This window comes from Anopheles coluzzii, chromosome 2 (genome assembly GCF_943734685.1).
Source record: "Anopheles coluzzii chromosome 2, AcolN3, whole genome shotgun sequence".
Classification (NCBI taxonomy): domain Eukaryota; kingdom Metazoa; phylum Arthropoda; class Insecta; order Diptera; family Culicidae; genus Anopheles; species Anopheles coluzzii.
In genome coordinates, this window is record NC_064670.1 from 55538334 (window position 1) to 55558158 (window position 19825).

General features: G+C 44.1%; 2 protein-coding genes across 7 annotated transcripts in view; one reads left to right on the plus strand and one right to left on the minus strand.

Annotated features, from left to right (window-relative positions):
- Positions 1–6729: 6729 nt before the first annotated feature.
- The window catches only part of LOC120949953 (dedicator of cytokinesis protein 4), a 61084-nt gene continuing 47988 nt past the window's right edge, over positions 6730–19825 (minus strand). For 5 of the 6 annotated variants that reach the window (XM_040367608.2, XM_040367604.2, XM_040367605.2 and 2 more), the window contains 6 exons: positions 12124–12233; positions 11704–11721; positions 11163–11535; positions 10869–11090; positions 10393–10787; positions 6730–10279 (listed from right to left, as the gene is read on the minus strand). In XM_040367608.2, the coding sequence (XP_040223542.1) occupies positions 8404–10279; positions 10393–10787; positions 10869–11090; positions 11163–11535; positions 11704–11721; positions 12124–12233 (2994 nt within the window). In that variant the 3' untranslated portion in view covers positions 6730–8403. The remainder of the gene's footprint in view (positions 10280–10392; positions 10788–10868; positions 11091–11162; positions 11536–11703; positions 11722–12123; positions 12234–19825) is intronic. The other variant, XM_040367611.2, reaches the window with a different exon arrangement.
- LOC120949954 (transmembrane and coiled-coil domains protein 1) lies at positions 13740–19596 on the plus strand. Its single transcript, XM_040367613.2, has one exon. It carries the CDS (start codon positions 15305–15307, stop codon positions 17657–17659), a length of 2355 nt encoding a protein of 784 aa, XP_040223547.2. The 5' UTR covers positions 13740–15304; the 3' UTR covers positions 17660–19596.

Genomic DNA, 19825 nt, shown 5'->3' on the forward strand with positions numbered 1-19825 from the left:
ACGGACGAGACCACGAACTCTGCGATACGGCGTGATACGCTAGTTCCATTACCCTATTTTGATGGCAAACCTAAGGAATGGCCTTTATTCAAGAAAACATTAGACGAGACAACTAAGGATGCAAAATTTTCGAATTTCGAGAATTTGCGAAGAATTCAACAATACGTGAAAGGAGAAGCAGAGCGAAGCATACGACCGCTGTTAATGGACCCAAAAAACGTTCCGGCTATCATCGAACGTTTGGATGAGACTTACGGTAGACCAGATCTTGTATACAAGGATTTGCTAAAGGACATTTTGAAAGTCCGAGTTAACAGGCATTCGCAGATTCCGGAACTTTCAGAATCCGTGGAAAATCTGGTAATTAATATGACTAATTTAAACCATGGCGAATATTTGAACGATCCGCGATTGGTTAACGAGATCGTTGAAAAACTGCCGATGGTATTCCAGTACCAATGGTCGGAATATAACCAAGAGAACGGCGACCAAATAGTCAATTTGAAAGATCTAAATGAATGGCTGAAACCTATTGCAAGAACCATCAGAAGAGTTGGAATACAAGATTCACGAAACCATCAGCCGGGAGAACAACGTCATGCTGTACCTGCCCGAAACAACCGTCCAGAACCGAGAAATCAGATGATCGAACAACGCAATCCTGTTCAAAGGCAATGGAATCAACCTCATAATAATGAAAACAACGTGTCAATAAATCCGATATTAAATCACCATCAATTGTGGCCTTGTACACAAAAACTGTATTATCAAGTTGTTCCAGTTATTTTAAGAAATGGATCGGAGAAAATAACGACCTTTGCCTTTTTGGACCCTGGATCATCTTTAACTCTGATGGAAGAAAATATGGCAGAGCAATTGAAATTGAAAGGTGTAAGAGACCCGTTAACAATGAAGTGGACAAATGACATCGAAAATACGGAGTCCAACAGCCAAAGAGTTCGCGTGACAATTTCGGGAAAAAATAATAAAGAATACGAACTGAACGATGTAAGGACGATACGAAATTTGGATTTACCAGTTCAAAGCCTAGATGTGGAACAAATGAAGGCAGAATATCCGTACTTGAGTAATATCGAGATGGATAGCTATCGAAATATTCGCCCTTCTATATTAATAGGTTTGAACCATAGTCATCTAATAGTACCGATAAATCGAAAAATGCGTAAAGCAGATGAGCCAATCGCTATTTACACGAAGCTGGGTTGGATAATTTTCGGTTTGGGCAAAGCAACCTATGACTGCGAATCTAGTCATCTGATGGTTCATAAAGGAGACGAGTGCATGGACGAGATGATGCGAAATTATTTTTCAACGGAAGATTTCGGAGTGAAGGCAACAAAGATGGTGAAATCTAGTGCAGAAGAAAGAGCGAATTCCATCATAGAAAAAACTTTGAAGAGGACGGGAGAGCGGTTTGAAATTGGTCTATTGTGGAAAAGTGACGATCCGAAATTTCCGAACAGCTATAACAACGCTTTAACGCGGTTGAAATGTATGGAGAAGCAATTAATTCGAAATCCTGCGTTGATGGAGTGGGCGAATAAAACGTTTGAGGAGTATGAAGCCAAAGGATATATCAGAAAATTAACGCCGGTTGAAGTTTCGAAGCATACGCCCAGGACATTTTATTTGCCACACTTCATCGTGGTTAATAAAAACAAGCCGGTTCCGAAGCCGCGTTTGGTTTTTGATGCAGCTGCAAAAATCAACAATGTTTCTTTAAACTCTCAGCTATTGGTCGGTCCAGATGAAATGGCTTCATTGTTCGGAGTCTTGATTCGCTTCCGTGAAGGACACATTTGTGTGGTAGGCGATATAAAAGAAATGTTTCATCAAGTGAAAATAAGGCCGGAGGATCAAGACTCACAAAGGATTTTGTGGAGAAAAGGAGATGCGAACAACCAGATTGAAACTTTTGTGATGCAAGTGATGACGTTTGGAGCAACATGTTCACCAGCTTGCGCTCAAGTGGTAAAAAATACAAACGCTAGAGAACACGAGAAAACGCATCCGTTAGCAGTAGAACCAATAATTCGTCAACATTACATTGATGATTATTTGGACAGCTTCTTTTCGTTGGAAGATGCTGTCAATACTGTTCAACAAGTGATCGAAGTGCATCAGAACGGAGGTTTCCACATAAGGAATTTTATTACAAACAATAAGGATCTAATGAACAGTATTTCAGAAGAGCGTCGACAACAACGTCCTGAACCTTTATCAATGGATGAGAAGCAATCGAACGTGGAGAAAATCCTCGGTGTACAATGGGATACGGTTGCGGACAGTTTCGGCTATAAGGTGAACTTGAAAGGAATATCATCAGACATCGGAAATAATAAGAAGCCTACGAAACGAGAATTGTTAAGTGCGGTCATGAGAACATATGATCCACTTGGGCTGATCAGTTATCTAACAATACATGGACGGATCCTGATGCAAGCTGTACATGTTTCTTCAAACGATTGGGATACTGAAATTTCCGATTCGCTGTACGAGCAATGGAGAGAATGGATAACCATGGTCGAAGGTGCAAAGGATCTACAAATTCCTAGGCCATTACTAATCAATAATCAAGGACCGCTGGAGATACATACATTTGTCGATGCATCAGATCAGGCATTTGCAGCATGTGTATATCTTCGATCCTGCTTCAAAGAACATTACGTGGTACGACTGATCTCTGGAAAAGCTCGTGTGGCACCAATACGAACACTATCGATACCTCGGATGGAGCTGCAAGCGGCCGTGTTGGGTATTCGTCTAACTGAAGCAATAGCAAAGGAATTACGTCTGCAGATTCAGAAAACAACCTACTGGAGTGATTCACAAACGGTTTTGTCGTGGATAAATAATCAACACCGAAAATATCATTCGTTTGTGGCCCATCGAATCAGTGAAATTTTGGAGGTATCAAGTGCCAACCAATGGCGATGGGTTCCATCAAAAGAAAATCCCGCTGATATTGCTACTAAGATAATCAAAGATACGCGACTTTGGTTCAATGGACCCGATTTTCTCGTAGAGAAGGAGCAGTTTTGGCCGAAAAAAGAAAAGATCGTTGAGACGGATGAAGAAAAGAAATTTGTAGCCATGCATCAAATCGTCGATTTGATTCCGGAAAACAACTATTCATCATGGAGTAAATTGTTGAAACATACAACCATTTTGAAGAAATTCGTCGATTGTTTGAAAGATCGGGAGAAATTTTCGAAAAAAATTGATCCTGAGGATGTCGATGTCGCAAGAAGGGCTTTGATACGCAAAGCTCAAATCGAAGGATTTCCGGATGAATATCACGCTCTTTGTAAAGGAAAAGTAGTAGAGAAACAGAGTCCAATACATAAGCTAATGCCGTTTTTGGACGAACATAAAATACTACGATCCAGAAGTCGCTTAGAAAACATTGCCGCTATTTCCATGACAACAAGATTACCGATATTATTGCCACAGAAACCTCGCATAGTAAAGCTGTTAGTACGAAACTTTCATGAGCAATACCTTCATCAAGCAGACAACGTAGTAATAGGAGCTTTGCGGCAGATCTATTGGATAATCAATCTTCGAGTAGTACTAAAAAATGTGAAAGCATGCTGCCAAACGTGTATATTGAAAAATGCTACACCGAAAGAACCGTTGATGGCACCTCTACCGCATTTTCGAGCACATCCATATGTACCACCATTCACTCATACTGGAGTGGACTATTTTGGACCGATAGAAGTTGCAGTGAAGCGATCCGTGGAAAAGCGATGGGGAGCGTTATTTACATGCATGTCAACACGAGCGATTCATCTAGAACTTGCTGAAAAACTCGACACAGATAGTTTTCTGGTATGTTTGAAAAATTTCCAACATCGCAGAGGAAAAGTCCAGCACCTCTACAGCGATAACGGAACAAATTTTGTTGGAGCTGAGAAGGAACTTCAACAATTAGTAAATGAAATTGATCATCGTATGGGGCAAGAAGCAGCGTTGAAATTCGACATCAAGTGGACTTTCAATCCACCTGCAGCTCCACACTTTGGCGGATCTTGGGAGCGTTTGATACAAACCGTAAAAAAGGCGTTGCGGCATCTCTTCTATCAATGGAACGAAAGAAAACCTACTCCGGAAACACTACGGGCAACGCTGATACAAATAGAGTCAATGGTAAATTCAAGACCATTGACAGATATACCAGTTAGCTGCGAAGACGACGAAATTTTAACACCTTATCATTTTTTGATCGGAAGAAGCTTCGAGTGTGCACCTCCAGAAATATCTGAGACCAATCCTGTAGATAGGAAACAATGGAAACTTGTTCAGCATCACGCCAAGATCTATTGGGATAGATGGAAAAAAGAATATCTACCAACGCTTATCAAACGAAACAAATGGACGACCCGAATAGAACCGTTGAAGGAAGGGGATATAGTTGTATTAGTGGATGAAAATGGATTGCCAGGAAAATGGATGAAAGGGCGAGTAGTGCAAGTAAATCTAGCAAAAGATAATCAAGTACGATCAGTAGAGGTTAAAATAGGAAATATTATTATAAAACGACCGGCGGTAAAGGTAGCAGTAGTAGATGTCGAGCAAAAAGAACATCTTTTGAAGCATTCTAGCCATCATCTTAAACGGAATCTTATTGATGCTACGAGCGAAAATACTTCGAATGCTAAAATACTTCGTCCCTCATAACTCTTGACTGGCTGTGCTTATTTATTGTAAATAGGATTATTTACGGGTCGGAGAATGTTGCGCAGCGACCACATCAAAGGTGGCTGTTTGAATTTATAATTAAATAATTTATATTTTGTTCTTAGTAGGCTATGATAGCTTGTAATTTAGAGTATAAAAGGAGGAAATAGTTATAATAAATTAGTCTTACACCAGCATTTCAAGAGTGCGTTTCTCTATTTGGTGTTAAGATTCTCCCGGGTGAAACCAGGGCGAATACGATTGCCTTCTCGACGGCGCTTTACGAAATCAGTAGCGGCGCTTCCACGGCATAGACCTCCCAATTTAATTTGGAAAAGAGGTAACTAGCCTGGTAGGCCAATACTGAAATTAGTTTGGTGAAATAGAGTTGGACCGTTGACGCTCCCGAAACCCTTTTGCCCGGGACGTTCTGTTCCGTGGCAACAGACGGTTATCAAGCACTCCAGAACGACCGAAACCTTCGCGGTTGGCTTGGCCGTCGGGCCCGGAACAGTAACTGTACCAGTATTGGGCAGGTTAGTGCAGCAGTTTCGCAAAAACTGCTCGTACACTTACAATTTTTATAAATTTTCATGAAAGCAAAATTATTTTGAACGGTAAACTATCGTATAATGTTGTACTATTTTTTATTTGCTGATTTAAATGTATATTTTAGAGATATTCGTGAAAATGCAAACACTGTTTTTGTTCCTATATTCGGCAGTTTGGTCCTATTTTCGGGTCGGAAAATGTTTTAATCAATGCAAATAGGTAGACAAAAATGTCTAAAACAGTTTTTCACGCTCACTCTCACTCAAACTTCGTATATGAATAACAAATGAGCTTAACTACATTCTAAAAATATGTATTGAGACAATTTTCAACATTATTTTGCATGATTTTATGGTTTTAGTTACACTGCAAAATAGGCACAGTTACCATACAATTATAATACGCATAGCAATTTAAATTTACTCATACTTTACTTAAACGGTAGATGCCCAAACCCGGACATGTTATTATTCTTATGCAATGCTCCTGATATATGCTAACTTTGAGGCTACCTAGACAGTTCTTTGAACCTCGTTTAGCGTTTCAACATATCGACACACGAAGAACAAATGCTGTATTTTGACAACGCTAATGACTAATAACGATAAGCACTATATCGGCAAATATTCGCTAGCTATGTGGCCATTAAAAAAAGAGACTACCAACTTCCAATCAGCCTTATACAACTCACGCCTTTTTGAAGTCCTTGGTTTTTCGAAATGTTTAAAAATATTGGCCTGATTTTTGCAGAAGCCTAGCAAAATAGTACCCTCATCAATGAAGTGAATAAAGTGGCATTCCGATACATGGTTTCCCAATCTTCCAGAAAGCCGCAATGTCAGAAAATGGGTGAAAATAGGAGAAAATATGAGTCTGACTTTGGGGTGCCGCCAGCAAACAAGAACTAAAACACATGCCATCTTCGCGGATACCTTTCCAATAACGGCCACTATGAGTAACTTACTTTGTACTTCGTTATTAAGACTGAATTTTGAAATCTTCTTCCGAAGTGTTTGACATCTCTGCTGTAGATTAAAAAGGTAAGTTCCAGGTAAAATGGTAGAGTCCCAGCTTCGCCCGTTTCAACAGGTTTGTTGTGATAAATTGAATCCCATGTAATCGCTATGGAATGACCGGTTGGTAACATAAGATCTGCTCTCTACTCAATGCTCCTGCTCTAGTAGTGAATATCCTAGCGATGGATGCAAATGGTCTGTTCAATGCGGTTTGCGCTTCGAGTATAGCATGTGGAGCAGAAGAACGAACGAGGATATTCTGTAATTGACCTACGGTATTAGGAGCAGCGCAGTGAGTACACAATGGCTGGCATAACGGGACATGACGGAGATTGGATGATTGAGAAGAGTTACTACTGACGGTGACCAGCCAGGCCTTGTCGGCAGACAGGCTGAAAAAGAAAGATACAGGATTTTCTTTCTTCTTGGCTGAAATGAAACATTGCACAACGTACACTACTGGTATAGTAGCACTGTTTTATTAGGTAGTTTTCGTAAAAGGGTCAATATATTGAACTTTATATGTACGCCGACAAAAGGGGTTGAGTAGGTAAACAGTGCTCTGCTGGAAAGCTGCACACCGAAAACTAAAACTAAAATATAATCAAGCAATGGTCTGTCTGCTCTTTTTTTAATCTCCTTTACAGGGGTTCCAGGGGTTCTCATAGTTGTGGGACACTTCCTTGACTCTTTCTTATGGGAAGTGAACTTCATGTGTTGGAAATTGGACTCTATGGCACCCTTTTTGGGCAGGCTGCTTGAAAATTCCTGTTGGATTTGACCAACAAGAGTGCTGCAGAGTACAATTACATTTAGTTCATTTCCTATAAGAATGAATGTCTCTCTCCCTCTAGCTCCTTTCTTCACCCTTCTTATCCTTTCTCAATATCTTTGCTAATATCTTCAACTATTTGTATTCGCTTTTACAAGAGTTAAAATCCATTTTCCTGCTGCCCTTCGAAGCCTTTAGCAAGAGCTTTCCGAGACTAAATTGTTCTACACCATTTCTGCTGACTAGGTAGGTAAACTACTAGGTAAGAAGAAAAATGTAAGAGAATCGAGAGAGAGTACGGAAACGGTAACATCGCAAGAGTATTTGGAGGTAATTGTTTAGTTATGCATGGTCTAGCACGGACAAGCATATAAAAAGCAAATTCCTTGGAATGAAATGCTGGAAATGCTTCGCGCCCCAATGGTGGGGGCGCTCCTATTAATAATTACCGTATCTCGTAATCCCATTCCCCTCCACGCAGATCTTTCTGAACCCTAAAAATACTAGATTGAAATCACACTCGTTTTGCGCCGGATTTTGCCTTCCTCTCCAGAATAATGATTGTATCGTATTACTTGTACGTATAATGCAAAATTAATGCATCAATCATAATGTTTTTTTTTTTTTTGGTTTCTATTTCTACTACTCAGCATCGCGCGACATGAAGATGCCCCCATGCTTTGCGAATGCGTTACAGTTTGCTATCGTTAGCTTTAGCTTTCATATAATTCTAAACAATTGGTTGCTGTTGTTTTGGCAAATTGGGTTTCAATTCACAATAATTATGAGACTCGCTCGCACATATACACTGTTGTTGCTTGGTTGGGCAAACGATTCGTTTTACCAATGTGCTGGGCGGTTGCAATGAAATGTTAGTAATTGTATAGAGGTATATCCATTGTGTGGAATTTGTTGTTTAGTTAAATTATGAGCGCACGTCTGTATATATGCATACTTACGGGGTTTTCTATCTTTCTTTTTTGTTGTATATCTATAAATATAGCAAATAGCTTGCTTGCTTGCTTCACACTAGTATTATAAATGGTTACTCTTCGCACGTATATGTTACGACGTTCCTGAATATTAGTTCTCGTTGGTATGTGGTTGCTTTCTTATCTGAGATAGCCGCTATCGTGTCTCCGGTTCAATGTGGGTAAGAATAAGTGATTGCACATGTTTTGTCTATCGACGCCCACTTCACCCTTCGACTTCCCCCTTCGCTTTCATATAATATCATGACCTTGTACCGGCCCGATCAAAAACGATCGGTGGTAGAAAAGTGTTACGCTGTTTGCTTTTCGTTTTCCATAGCCGCAAAATACAACTCATATGCGCCACACAATTGCGAAATGCGCGTTTTTAGTAAAATATTTCATCCTCATCATCCCTTCGGAGAGAAATGATCGTAGTCGTAGTCGTTGTCGTCGTGATCGAGCTGAGCTCCAGCGCTTCGCCGGACGATGCTGATCCGTTCAGTGTGGAGCTGTTGTAGCCGCCTGGCGTTACTACCACACCAGCCCCAGCCGCACCGGAGCCACCACCACCTACCGACCGGCCTGGGCTGGGTGTCATTTTTGCGTGCTGGCTAATGGGAACGCTGCCACAGCTTGGTGCCGGATTGTCACATTCGTCGCTGAACGAGTCGCTAAAATTATCATTAAACATTGGTGGAGGCGCTGGGCTAATGTCGTTCAAGCTTAGCTGCTCCCCGTCGGACGAACTGTTGGTGCTGAGGTTAAGCGACTGGTTGCGCTGATGGTGGTAGTGGGATGGTGGCGGTAGATGCTGCGCATGCGCTCCCTGGGAATGGAAGCTAAGCGTGCTGTTGTTATTGCTGTGATTGTTGTTGTTATTATTAATATTATTATTGGCCAGTCCTCCCCCACCGAGGCTCCCCACCGGGAGAGAGTGCTGATGGTGCAGCGAAGCCGATTTGGGCGGGATCGGTGGTGGCGGTGGTTGCACCGATGTACCACCGGTGGAAGGCGCCGTCGTTCCGGCCACCATTGGAATGCTTTGGTACGCTTCGGGGTTGGAGTTTGTCTTCTGATGACCACGGACCGGATGCTGGGACATAACCGGCAACGTATTGCCATTGGCAATAATGTTGTAATCATCGTGGGATGTTGTGGCTGCGGACGTAATGGTCATCGGCTGGTGATAGTGTTGGTGCGGTGGCGTTTGAGCGCAGCCCTCTCCTCCTTGCGGCAAGGGACCACCGCCTGTTGCCCCGGAGGACGATGCTGCGTTGAGATTGTTCAATTCCTGCGTGCTGGTGGAAATGCCCGAATCGCGATAGAAACCCTGCCGGAATTCGGCCAGATTGCGCGGGCTGCCATAGTTGCCACTGTCGTTGAGCGAAATCTCATACAGTGAATACTTTTTCTGCCGATTCTTGCCCGGCAAACTGCTGTGCTGCTGTAGCTGCTGCTGCTGTTGCTCTACGTACTCGGTGAATGGCATCGGATTGGAGCTGCGTTTGTCCGGGGTGTGGCCCCGCGGTGGCAATGGTGGCGCGGTCGGCGAACACACTGCAGGCAGCATCACTGCACCAGTACTGTCGCGCGGTGGAATGTGAGGTGCTGGCGAGGAGGTTAACGCCGTCATCGGAACAATTCCGGACAGCGAGAGAGTCTTTTTGTTCACCGACATGTACGTGCCGTCGTAGTCTTCCGGGAAGTACGCTAGCTCTTGTGCTCCACCATTGGACAGGCCCATTTTCCCCCCGTTTGCTCCCGTACCACCACCGTATAGGTCTGTACCTCCGCCACCATGCGGTTGCTGCTGCTGGCCAATCGGTAGCGGAGGCAGCGGTTTGGTTGGAATGTTGATGTTCGTTTTCCACTCGGACGTGCTCTTCTCCAGCTCCAGGAACGCTTCCGACAGGCGATTGTGCAGCGGCAGCACCTGTTCCGGGGCAAGACTGCGATGGAGTTCCAGCGCCTGGCGCAGGATTTGCATCTGCTCAAAAATCAACCGCTTCAGCCGCTGTACATGCACACTCTGATCGCGACCCTCGGCCGATTTCGCGAAACGTTCCGAGAAGAATGCGTCCTGATATTTACTGAAACCTCCGTTCACGTTCGCATCGACCGATCCTTGCAAGCGCATCGTGAATGGGTTTAAATTGCGCTTCGGATCCAGACGGTACTGTACGATGAGATCGGACAGTTCCTTGTTTACGTTGGCAATTGTTTCGCAAGCAAACTCCACCGGTGTTAGCTCGTGCTCCGATCTGTGCCGCAGAAAGGTAGAAAATAGTATCATTAGAACCAAACGTTTAAGCAACCTAAATACTGCAGTGTCGTGCAGAACGTGTCATAAAAGCAAAACAATAGCAATACTCACGTCTTACTAACTTCGAACCATCGTAAGATGCCCGGCAACGGTTGGGCCGTTTCGTAGATCGTTCTCACGATCCACAAGGACTTGAACTCGTTATCTTTATCTACCGTGCCCTTGTGTACTGGACGGTCGTACTGGAACCGTGTAACGTCGTTCACTTCATAGTACTTGGAAATTTTCTCCGGGACGGTCACTTTGGCACTTTTCAGATGATACGGATCGGCGATCGGGCGCACATTGACGACGTGAAACCTTTGCTCCGGCGAGTTAAGAATCGAGCTGTCCGGTGGGTATTGCTTCTTGTCCAGAATGAATGCAGTGGGAAATTCGGTCTGGAGCCGCTGGATGAATGCACCGATGCGTTCGTACTCCAAGCCACGGTAGATGAATTGTTTGTTCTAAACGGGAAGGAAGGAACAGAACATATAGTTCACGCGAAGGGTGTAATTGCATCATTGCATCCCACGTAAAACACGTACCCTGACGAACGATGGAAATCCTGTACCGTAGTATCCGACGCGAAAATATTCGGGCTCTGGGCGCAATTGAGTCAGGATGTTTTGGAAAAACTTTGCCTCCTGAACTAATGCATCGCTCAGCCGGTTGTAATCGAAACGTTTGCGCTCGTAAAATATAGCCAGCTCCTTGCACAACGGGATGCCCTTCTCCCAACATTTGCCCTTATCGAAATAGCTTATGATCTGTAAGATAAACGCGAAAACACAAAGACATTAGACATCCTTGATCTCCCCAGCGCGAGCATCATCTCTTACGTTTTTATAAATTTTCTCCTTCTGTTCCCATTCCCGGGGCCCGTTCGATTCATCTGAAATGTTTTCACTATCCCAGGACAGCATGTCGGCGTACAGCTTCAGCGTCAGTCCAGCTTCGACATAGTTTTCGGCACCGAGATGCAGATCCAGCAGCTTGTAGATGTATCGAACGTACATTTCCTTGCGATTAATCTCGTCGTTGTAGAAGTTCAGCAGATTGACCGTGCAGGTCATACGTTTGTCGCGATTCTCGTCCCCTTGCATGACGCTACGATAATCTAGCAGCCGTTCCAGCAACCGCGTGACGGAGGAAATGAATGCAATTCCCGACTCGCGCCAGGAAGGATTCTCCGTTTGTACCCGTTCCAGGAGGCTGTACGAGTCGATCGGTAATTTGAATATTTAAAAACAAATACAGAAGAAACCAAAGAAATCGATTATGTTCCACACTAAGGCTATGTCATACTGCATCAATGGTATTGAACAACACACAATTAATAAAGTGGGTTTAGTTTTGTTCGAAGGTTTAGTGATAACTTACGCTAGACACAGTTGCTCCCTACAGTTTGGGTGCATATGTGCAATTGAGGTCGTTTTGTTTTCACGGTAGATGGGCGCAAACAGGAGAAGAAACACGACACGGACAAATTTGTAGCAGAATGTGAACCAGAACGCGACGACGATGATGCACGATCGTGATGTTTTGGGTGATATTAGCGAGGATCATGATGATAGAGTGATGGCGATGTAGTTGATGATTTTGATGAAGATCATTGTTCGCGATTAAAGCAGAGTGTTGAGAGATTAGAGTTAGTATGAACACGAGACTTATTTTAAAATTAGTATGCAATTAGTCATTATTTAGTTTCAAACTAGTTTACCCATTCTTATTAGTTCTTAGTGACGATTTTCATGAGATGAAATAAAGTATACAACATACAGTCTAAGCTAGATTACTCACATCGTGCTAAACAGTTCCCGATACTCATCGTCGCCCTTATTCTCACTGATGAGCAAATCCAGCTTGTCAATCAGTTCGCTTTCTACCAACCGGAATGATCCACGTGAAACCTGTAGAAACAAACGGGAGAACAAATTACGAGTCGGTGAAAATAATCGTCCATTTATCATTCTTTTGACCTCTACATCTATTGGAACAACAGTACGATGCAGGCATTCGTCATGAAATACAAAAAAAATACAGCTTGGCTTAATCCACCTATTTTACCTAACTCATACCGCAAACACCTTCCCAAAACAAATCAACACTTACACGCTATGGAATTTGTTACAGGGCCGATAAAATCAATAGTTTCGCAAGAGATAAGCAAGTCGATGCCATATGCCAAGCGATATCTCATGTTTGTTGAATCTTGTTATTTCGCTAAGATCGATAAAAAATGCGTATTTTTCCGAAACATATCAATTTCCGTAGAAAAAAAAAAGTAGCACATTCCGGACAGGGATGAAAAATCCAATCCAGTTTAAAAATTATTTCCCGCTCGGCGAACGGATGATTTTGACAGAACCAAAGAAAACTGGTGATGACAATTTCGTTCCGAACCTGATAGATTCGTTCAGTTCGTTTCATAGGAAGTTCGGACCAATGTTGATATACAATAATAAAGTTCAATATTACAACGGCTATCTTCTTCTTCTTTTTGGTTCAACAACCGTTGTCAGTCAAGGCCTGCCTTGCACCACTTGTGGAGTTGGCTTTCAGTGACTTTTGGATAACCCCCCCATAGCAGAATAGTCAGTCCTACACGTATGACGACACGGTCTAGTTGGGGCTTGAACCCATGACGGGCATGTTGTTAGGTCGTACGAGTTGACGACTGTAACATGAGACCGGCTAAAGGTTACAACGGCTATAGGTGTAAATATTGTGGAGCCATCGACTAATACACTAATACTCCTCGGTATACACTTCTATTTAATTATTCAGATACTTTTATCATAAGAATAACAAAATACGTTGATTAAAAAATAACCAACATATTTGTTTTGTTCAAAATTTACAGGTGACCCTCGGATAAGGCTGTATTTGGGACCGAAAAAATGTCCCAACGCAAGGCGTAAGTCGAAATAGTCGTATGTCGAATATCTTGTGAGTATAAATTTAATAACCGAATTTGGATAGTCGATGTATATGATATCGTGTATTTTATTTAAAACTATGTTCGATAATATATTAATTTTACTCCAAAAGCCGTTTCCTCGATATAGATATTCAAGATCAGGTAATTGGGGAATCGCATTGACAACTTTATTTAAACCGACAAAATTAAATCGTCGTATCTGCGAATCGTCGTAATTTGAGGGTGTCGTAACTAGGGAGACACTTATAATTGCATAAGACAGTCGCAAAACACTAAATCTAAAATATTTAAATATAATAAAAATAATATTATGGAATTATAATAATTTTGCATAAAAGCTTCACTAAAGTAGATTTAATATTCTTATGCCAAAAATACACGAATCGGAATTTCGCGAAATTCATCATTCCGTTCCTTTGCGGTAAGGAACAACTTCCGTACCTTACCGAAATATTGAAAAATTGCCCATCACTAGCGAAACCCCATTTCGCCACGCCGAACAGCACGATTCGAGTAGCTCCGGAATTCGAGCACATTGAACGAATCAGCCTTTACTGTAATTTCGACGAAAATTTGTCAGGCAAACGAACAACACACACAGCTCACCCCGGAACGAAAATCCCAAGTGCAGTGATGTGATTTGATGGGAAGCTCGGTAAAAAGAAAGCAAAACTGCCGCAACGAAACGACCGACATTGCAGCCAGGACCGACCGAGTGGTTTGCGTTTAGTTTTTTGCGTTAATGGGACTCGCCGTTTGTTGTGAAATGTGATAAGTGCTGGATGGTTGGTTAATGTGCGTTCAAGGAACACGAGCCCCTTGTTACAAATGCGAAACACACAGAATAAAGGCAGTGCTTAAAATGCCCTCTGATTGCAGCTGCCGCACGACCTTCGTCTGTTTGCGTTGAAGTTACAGCACTGAAAAAAGAAACTATGCGTTCTGTTTTCGGCCATGCCAGAAGGTTACGACGGCAGCAACACATAGGCGAGACGGGCGACGCGCAGGAAGGGTAGAGAGATGCATCATCAGATTTGCAACAAGGGACGGTCATCAAACGGGAAACCAACGAAAAAGCAGTGTATCCCTTTAATGCATCGGTGAATATGATGCATTTGAAATGGTTGCTAGTGTAGAGGAACTGCACATTACACAGAGCAGAGAAAAACAAACCAACAAAGCTATACACAAAAGAACGATTGAAAAGTGCGTGGCTCTTCGTTATCTCAATTATGCGATTTGTGTCTAATTGACATTAACGATTGAAGCGCGCAGCAAATACCAGGGCAGCAGCGGGACATTCCTACTGAGGAGGGTGGATTTACGCTTTGAATCTGTTGTTGGGCTGTGCCTAACTTGAAAACGACCAAATCTAGTTCCGTAACGATACCCAAGTTCTGGGGGGCAATCCTTTCACGAGCAACAGATCCGCGCTGAGGAAGTATTGTCTGACTGGGCCGCCTATAGAGATTGCCATACGCCACTACGCGATAATGGAGTAAACAGAGCACAGAGACCGAGACCAAATCAATCATTGTGGTGGTAGAAACGATGAATCACTAGCAGCAACACACCCTACCCACTAATCGAAGCAATCGTGCCAAGCGTCAACGACAACAAGGCGGAGGAAGGTGGTGGGGGTGGGCGAGGCAGGTAATCGCCGTGCATTCTAAAAGCGACTGAAAAGAACAATCCAAAAAGGAACGTATCCTGCCTGGTGGCACAGGTACGACAAAAAGGAAAAAGAAACTGCACGATTGGGCGACCCCTAAGGGCAACTTCGTAACTGCGGAAGCCCTCGGGAACGCATAAAAAACTATAGGTAAATTGGTGCACAGACGTCGCGACGACATTCTGATTGGGCGCTGTCCGTCGTCGAACGGCAGCGGCAAGCGGCGCCACCGTCGTGTATAGGTGTTGGTGCGTTACGCGTCCATACGACGGGGCGGGTGTATTGTTGAGCGTGTGTGTCGGGTCGTCTCAACAATAATTATCGACAAACTGGCTGGCTGGCAAAGGGGGCGAGAGCGCATGTAGCGAATGGATTTACATGATACGGCACAGGCATCAGCAGCAGCAGCGCGATCATCCACAGTGACCAGTTTTCAAACGGGGACGGCAAACGTAGCACAAGAGAGAAACAGCGGTAGTAATGGTGGTGGCGGTGGTTATAGTAGTCTAGTCAGAGGGTCTGCTACTGATTGTGGTTCGACTAGTGCTAATCGCAACACGCTCGAAGAACATCCGTACGAATCCAACAAATCGCACTATCGACCGATTCGCAGCCCGGTGGTACCGCGACGCCTTCCAAGACAGCAGCGGCTAGGAAGTGGAGACAGTGCTGCTGGCGGTGGCGGTGGCGGTAGTGGTTCCAGAGATAAGCACCCTAGGGAAAGGTCCCACGAGGAAGCGAAGCCAGCAGGGAGCAGCAGTGCGCTGGAAATGACTACGACGACAATGGAAATGCTAACGACAGCAACAACAACCACGCCTGCGACGGGCAATTCGTCCTCGATTGCCAGTACGACAGCAGCCAGTGGAGGAGGTGGAAGTGGTGTTCCATTCAGCGCAGGTGCCAGCTTAGAGGAGATGATGCGAAGCACCATGCCAGTCGATTACAGTAATCTGTCCGGCGTTGGACCCTTGCTGGAGGAGGTAGATGGTAATGTGACAACCGTGTCACAGCACAGCAATGATTCCATCGAACGGACCGCGCTGCCGGGCTCTTCGGGCCAAGCGCACGGCCACGCTCATCAGAAGGGCCATTCGCGAGGGAGCAGTGCGCCGCTGGCATACGATCGCATCACCACCAAGATTGCTTGCACGAAGGAACTGATTCGGAAGGAGCAGGAAGCGCGGGATTCCAATGTGAACGAGTATTTGAAGCTTGCAGCCAATGCAGACAAGCAGCAGCTCCAGCGCATCAAGGCAGTGTTCGAGAAAAAGAATCAAAAAAGCGCCAACAATATCTCGCAACTGCAAAAGAAGCTGGAATCGTACAACAAGCGATACAAGGACATGCAGCAAACGCAACAAAAGCAGGCACATCAACAACAGCAGCAGCAACAAACGCAGCAACAGCAGCAGCAACAACACGCTGCAGCTGCGGCGAGCTTGCTACTCCAGCAGCAGCAGCAGCAGCAGCAGCAGCAGCAACAAGCGGTGCTGCTTGCGGGTGGCAGTCAAACGTTGCCGCCCAATCTGCAGCAGCTAGCAGTGGCGACCAATCAACAGCAGCAGCAGAGCTTCTTGCAGCCTCGCGAGATGCTGCGTGACGTAGGCCAGGGTCTAAGAAACGTCGGTGGCAACATCCGGCATGGTGTGACCGGTTTGTCGGCGACTGTGATTTCAAAGCCGCGGAAGTTCGCCCACCTCATACGGAACAAGTTTGGCAGTGCGGACAACATTAATCAGCTCACATCGACCTGGTACACCGGCAGCGCGGCTGACAGTGACCTTTCCGGAATGGACGTCGGGAGCGGTACGGAAGGGCAACAAACCACACCAAATGCAAGTGGGCCAGGTGGTGGTGGTGGTGGCGGAGGCGGACAGAGCAATCAACACAATACTAGCATAAGCGACAGTGAGGGACGACGGGCTGCTGGGACTACACCTGGGCAGGGTCACCACCATCAACACCAACAGTTGCATGCCGTGTCTTCGGGCCATCGCCATCACGGTCCTGGGCCGGGGGGGAAGTACAGCGAACATGACAGTGAATGTAGCAGCGTCACTAGTGATAGCATACCGCTCGGGTCGGACAAACACCGATTAAGCTGCACTCAGCGGTGCGTCAATTACAAGGCCCTCAACGAGCTGCGGGAGGAGTACGGGAAGCTGAAAGAGCGGCTCGACCGGGTCGAGTTGGTCCAGAAGGAGGTGACGGAGCTTTCGATGGCGCTGGAGAACGAGCGGTACCGAGCGGACCGGCTGGAAGAGCAGATTAATGATCTGTCCGAGCTACACCAGAACGAGCGCGAGAATTTGAAGCAAGCGATCGCCGATCTGGAGGAAAAGGTGCAATACCAGAGCGATGAAAGGTTGCGAGACGTGAACGAAATTCTCGAAAACTGCCAGACCCGCATTTCCAAGATGGAGCAACTGTCGCAGCAGCAGTACGTTACGGTGGAAGGCATTTACAACTCAAATGCACGTGCCGTAGTGGTGAAGCTGATCAACGTCGTGCTGACCGTGCTGCAGGTGATCCTGCTCCTGGTGGCAACGGTAGCCGGGATCATAGTGCCATTTCTCAAAACGCGGCTGCGTGTGCTGACGACGCTTTTCTGCACACTCGTGCTAATAGCCATCGTGCGGCAATGGCCGGATGTACGGGACACCGGTGTGCATCTGATTCGGATCTTACGTAGTCAAGTCGTCAGCGAAACGTCGACCTAGTGAGCGATGAGAATCAGACGACGGTTTTAAAAAGTGGCTTTGCATTTTTAGGGAACGAACGCGACGGGAGAATATAAATTGGTGACCAAATTTGAATGCTCAGCTCAGATGTTGTACGTCCAAAAGTGTACGTACCAATCGGATCGCACGAACGAAAGGATATAACCAGGCTGGAGCGTAAATGCTATTTGCTCAAAAAGAAAAAAAAAACTATGCGGAAGCAGTCGTAGTTCATCAATGAACTATTCTCTACTATTAGCCAGATGTTAGTTGAACAAGAATCCATCCAAGAAATGCTCCACAAAAAAAAACACAAATCCGTACACACCAGCGAATGATAAAGATCGTTAGTATTATTGCTGATAGATTAGAGGGAGAGATTCAATTTTGGCTCACCAAGTGCAATGCGGTGTAAGCGGGAGTGCTAGTGTGCGTGTGTGTATGTTAAAATTGGCCATATATTAGAGCACTTTGCAATCTTGATTCTTGCATAGAAAATAATTGTCCGTTCTTAACCTTTCGAAGCTCTGTTAGAAAATATACGAACAGTAGAAAATGCAATCAACTATTCATAGCAATTCCTACACTATCAACCCTTTCAGAATGTTCCAAACATAACAGGCATTCGTAGAAAAAAATATGAAAATCATTTGATGCAACACAACACGCGTCGCCAAAATGGTTATTGTTTTAAAATATTCTTCTGAGCAAATTCCTCTCGCAAAGCAAACTATCGCTAGCATCCAACATTGCAGGACATTTTTCGCAGGGAGAAAACGAAAGCAATCTTTTTTAGATGAAGCCATTAGATGATGTTTAAACTAGTAGTGTGTTTCGACAAAACAAAAACAAACCCATCTTTACGGTTTGACGAACGGTTGGCAATTGAATTGTATAACGACGGGTTTAACATCCCTTAGAAGAAAAAAAAACAGTTACCCGCAACTTCACAAGATCACGAAATGTCTCGAAGACGTAAAAAATAGAAATCGATAACAGGCTTTTTCCATGTATGTGTGTGTGTCTCAAACAGAAATGAAAATGCACCGCGTTTATCGTTGAAAGTTAAGAGAATGCCGCCTATCGGTAATTGTTATACGATAATATGTATGTTCTTATGCTATTGAGCTTCTTTTATGATTTCTTCTTTCTTCGATGGAAGCAATATTAAGTTATTACTTGTACGGGGTAGATACGAATACAACTATTCTTAGGAAAAAAACAAGCAAGAACTGTGAACAGTAATATATGGTAATCGACAATTGTTGGGCATAAAACGGGAAATTACATAATTATACCGGATACATAACATCGTGATTAGGTGGGTTGAATTTAAGAAACGCATAGATCAATATTGGCATACACGAAAGGCTAGGGACAACTCTTGGGATTTATAGTGTATAATCGTCGTGTTTAGTAGGAACCGTAGACAGCATATGAGAAGAAAACTAAGATGGAAAAGCAAATCTTCTGCCTGCCACTGAACGTAGAAACAGAGAAACAAATTAATCGAACCCGTAAATGTGCGTAAAATTATGCATTATGACCGAAACAACCGATGAACCATGCACGTTCATTGTACTATTTGCAAAAACGATAACAAATGCGAACGATCGATCCCCTGATTGGGCAGACTAAATTATAAACAAACACACACACTTAAGGAAATGTTTCTAATTTCAATGTTCAAAGTAAACAGTAATGCAAGTAATCAACTATCGGGTGATATTTCCGAAATAACAATTTCTGACAAAGAATGAGGACAAGGCGCACCCTATTCACATGGGGGGCGGTTTGAATGTAGGGGCAGCCAAGCACAACATCAGCATTAGAAAATGTCTCTTCCTCCCTCTTTATCTTCTCTCTTTCTCTCTCTATTTATGTTTCTCACTCTAGAGATTCGAAAAATAAAGGAAAGATCGTAAAACAAACGAAAATCTGACGCGTTACTTCATTTCATTCTAATAATATCATGCATTGTACCGAAGGGGCATAATTAATCAGCGCCCGGCAGAAACGTTTCTCCATCAAACCCCCATACTCTGGTCTCTCTTCAGTTGTCGAATCAAACCCCCAATGATATTGCCGCCGTGCGTGTCAATGGTGCAGTTGTCCTGGAACAATTGAAGTAACACAACCTCATTCAGAAGCGACGCCTATGCTTAC

Coding starts and splice junctions, on each gene's coding strand:
- LOC120949954 (XM_040367613.2), top strand. CDS start 15,305: ATGGATTTACATGATACGGCACAGGCATCAGCAGCAGCAGCGCGATCA.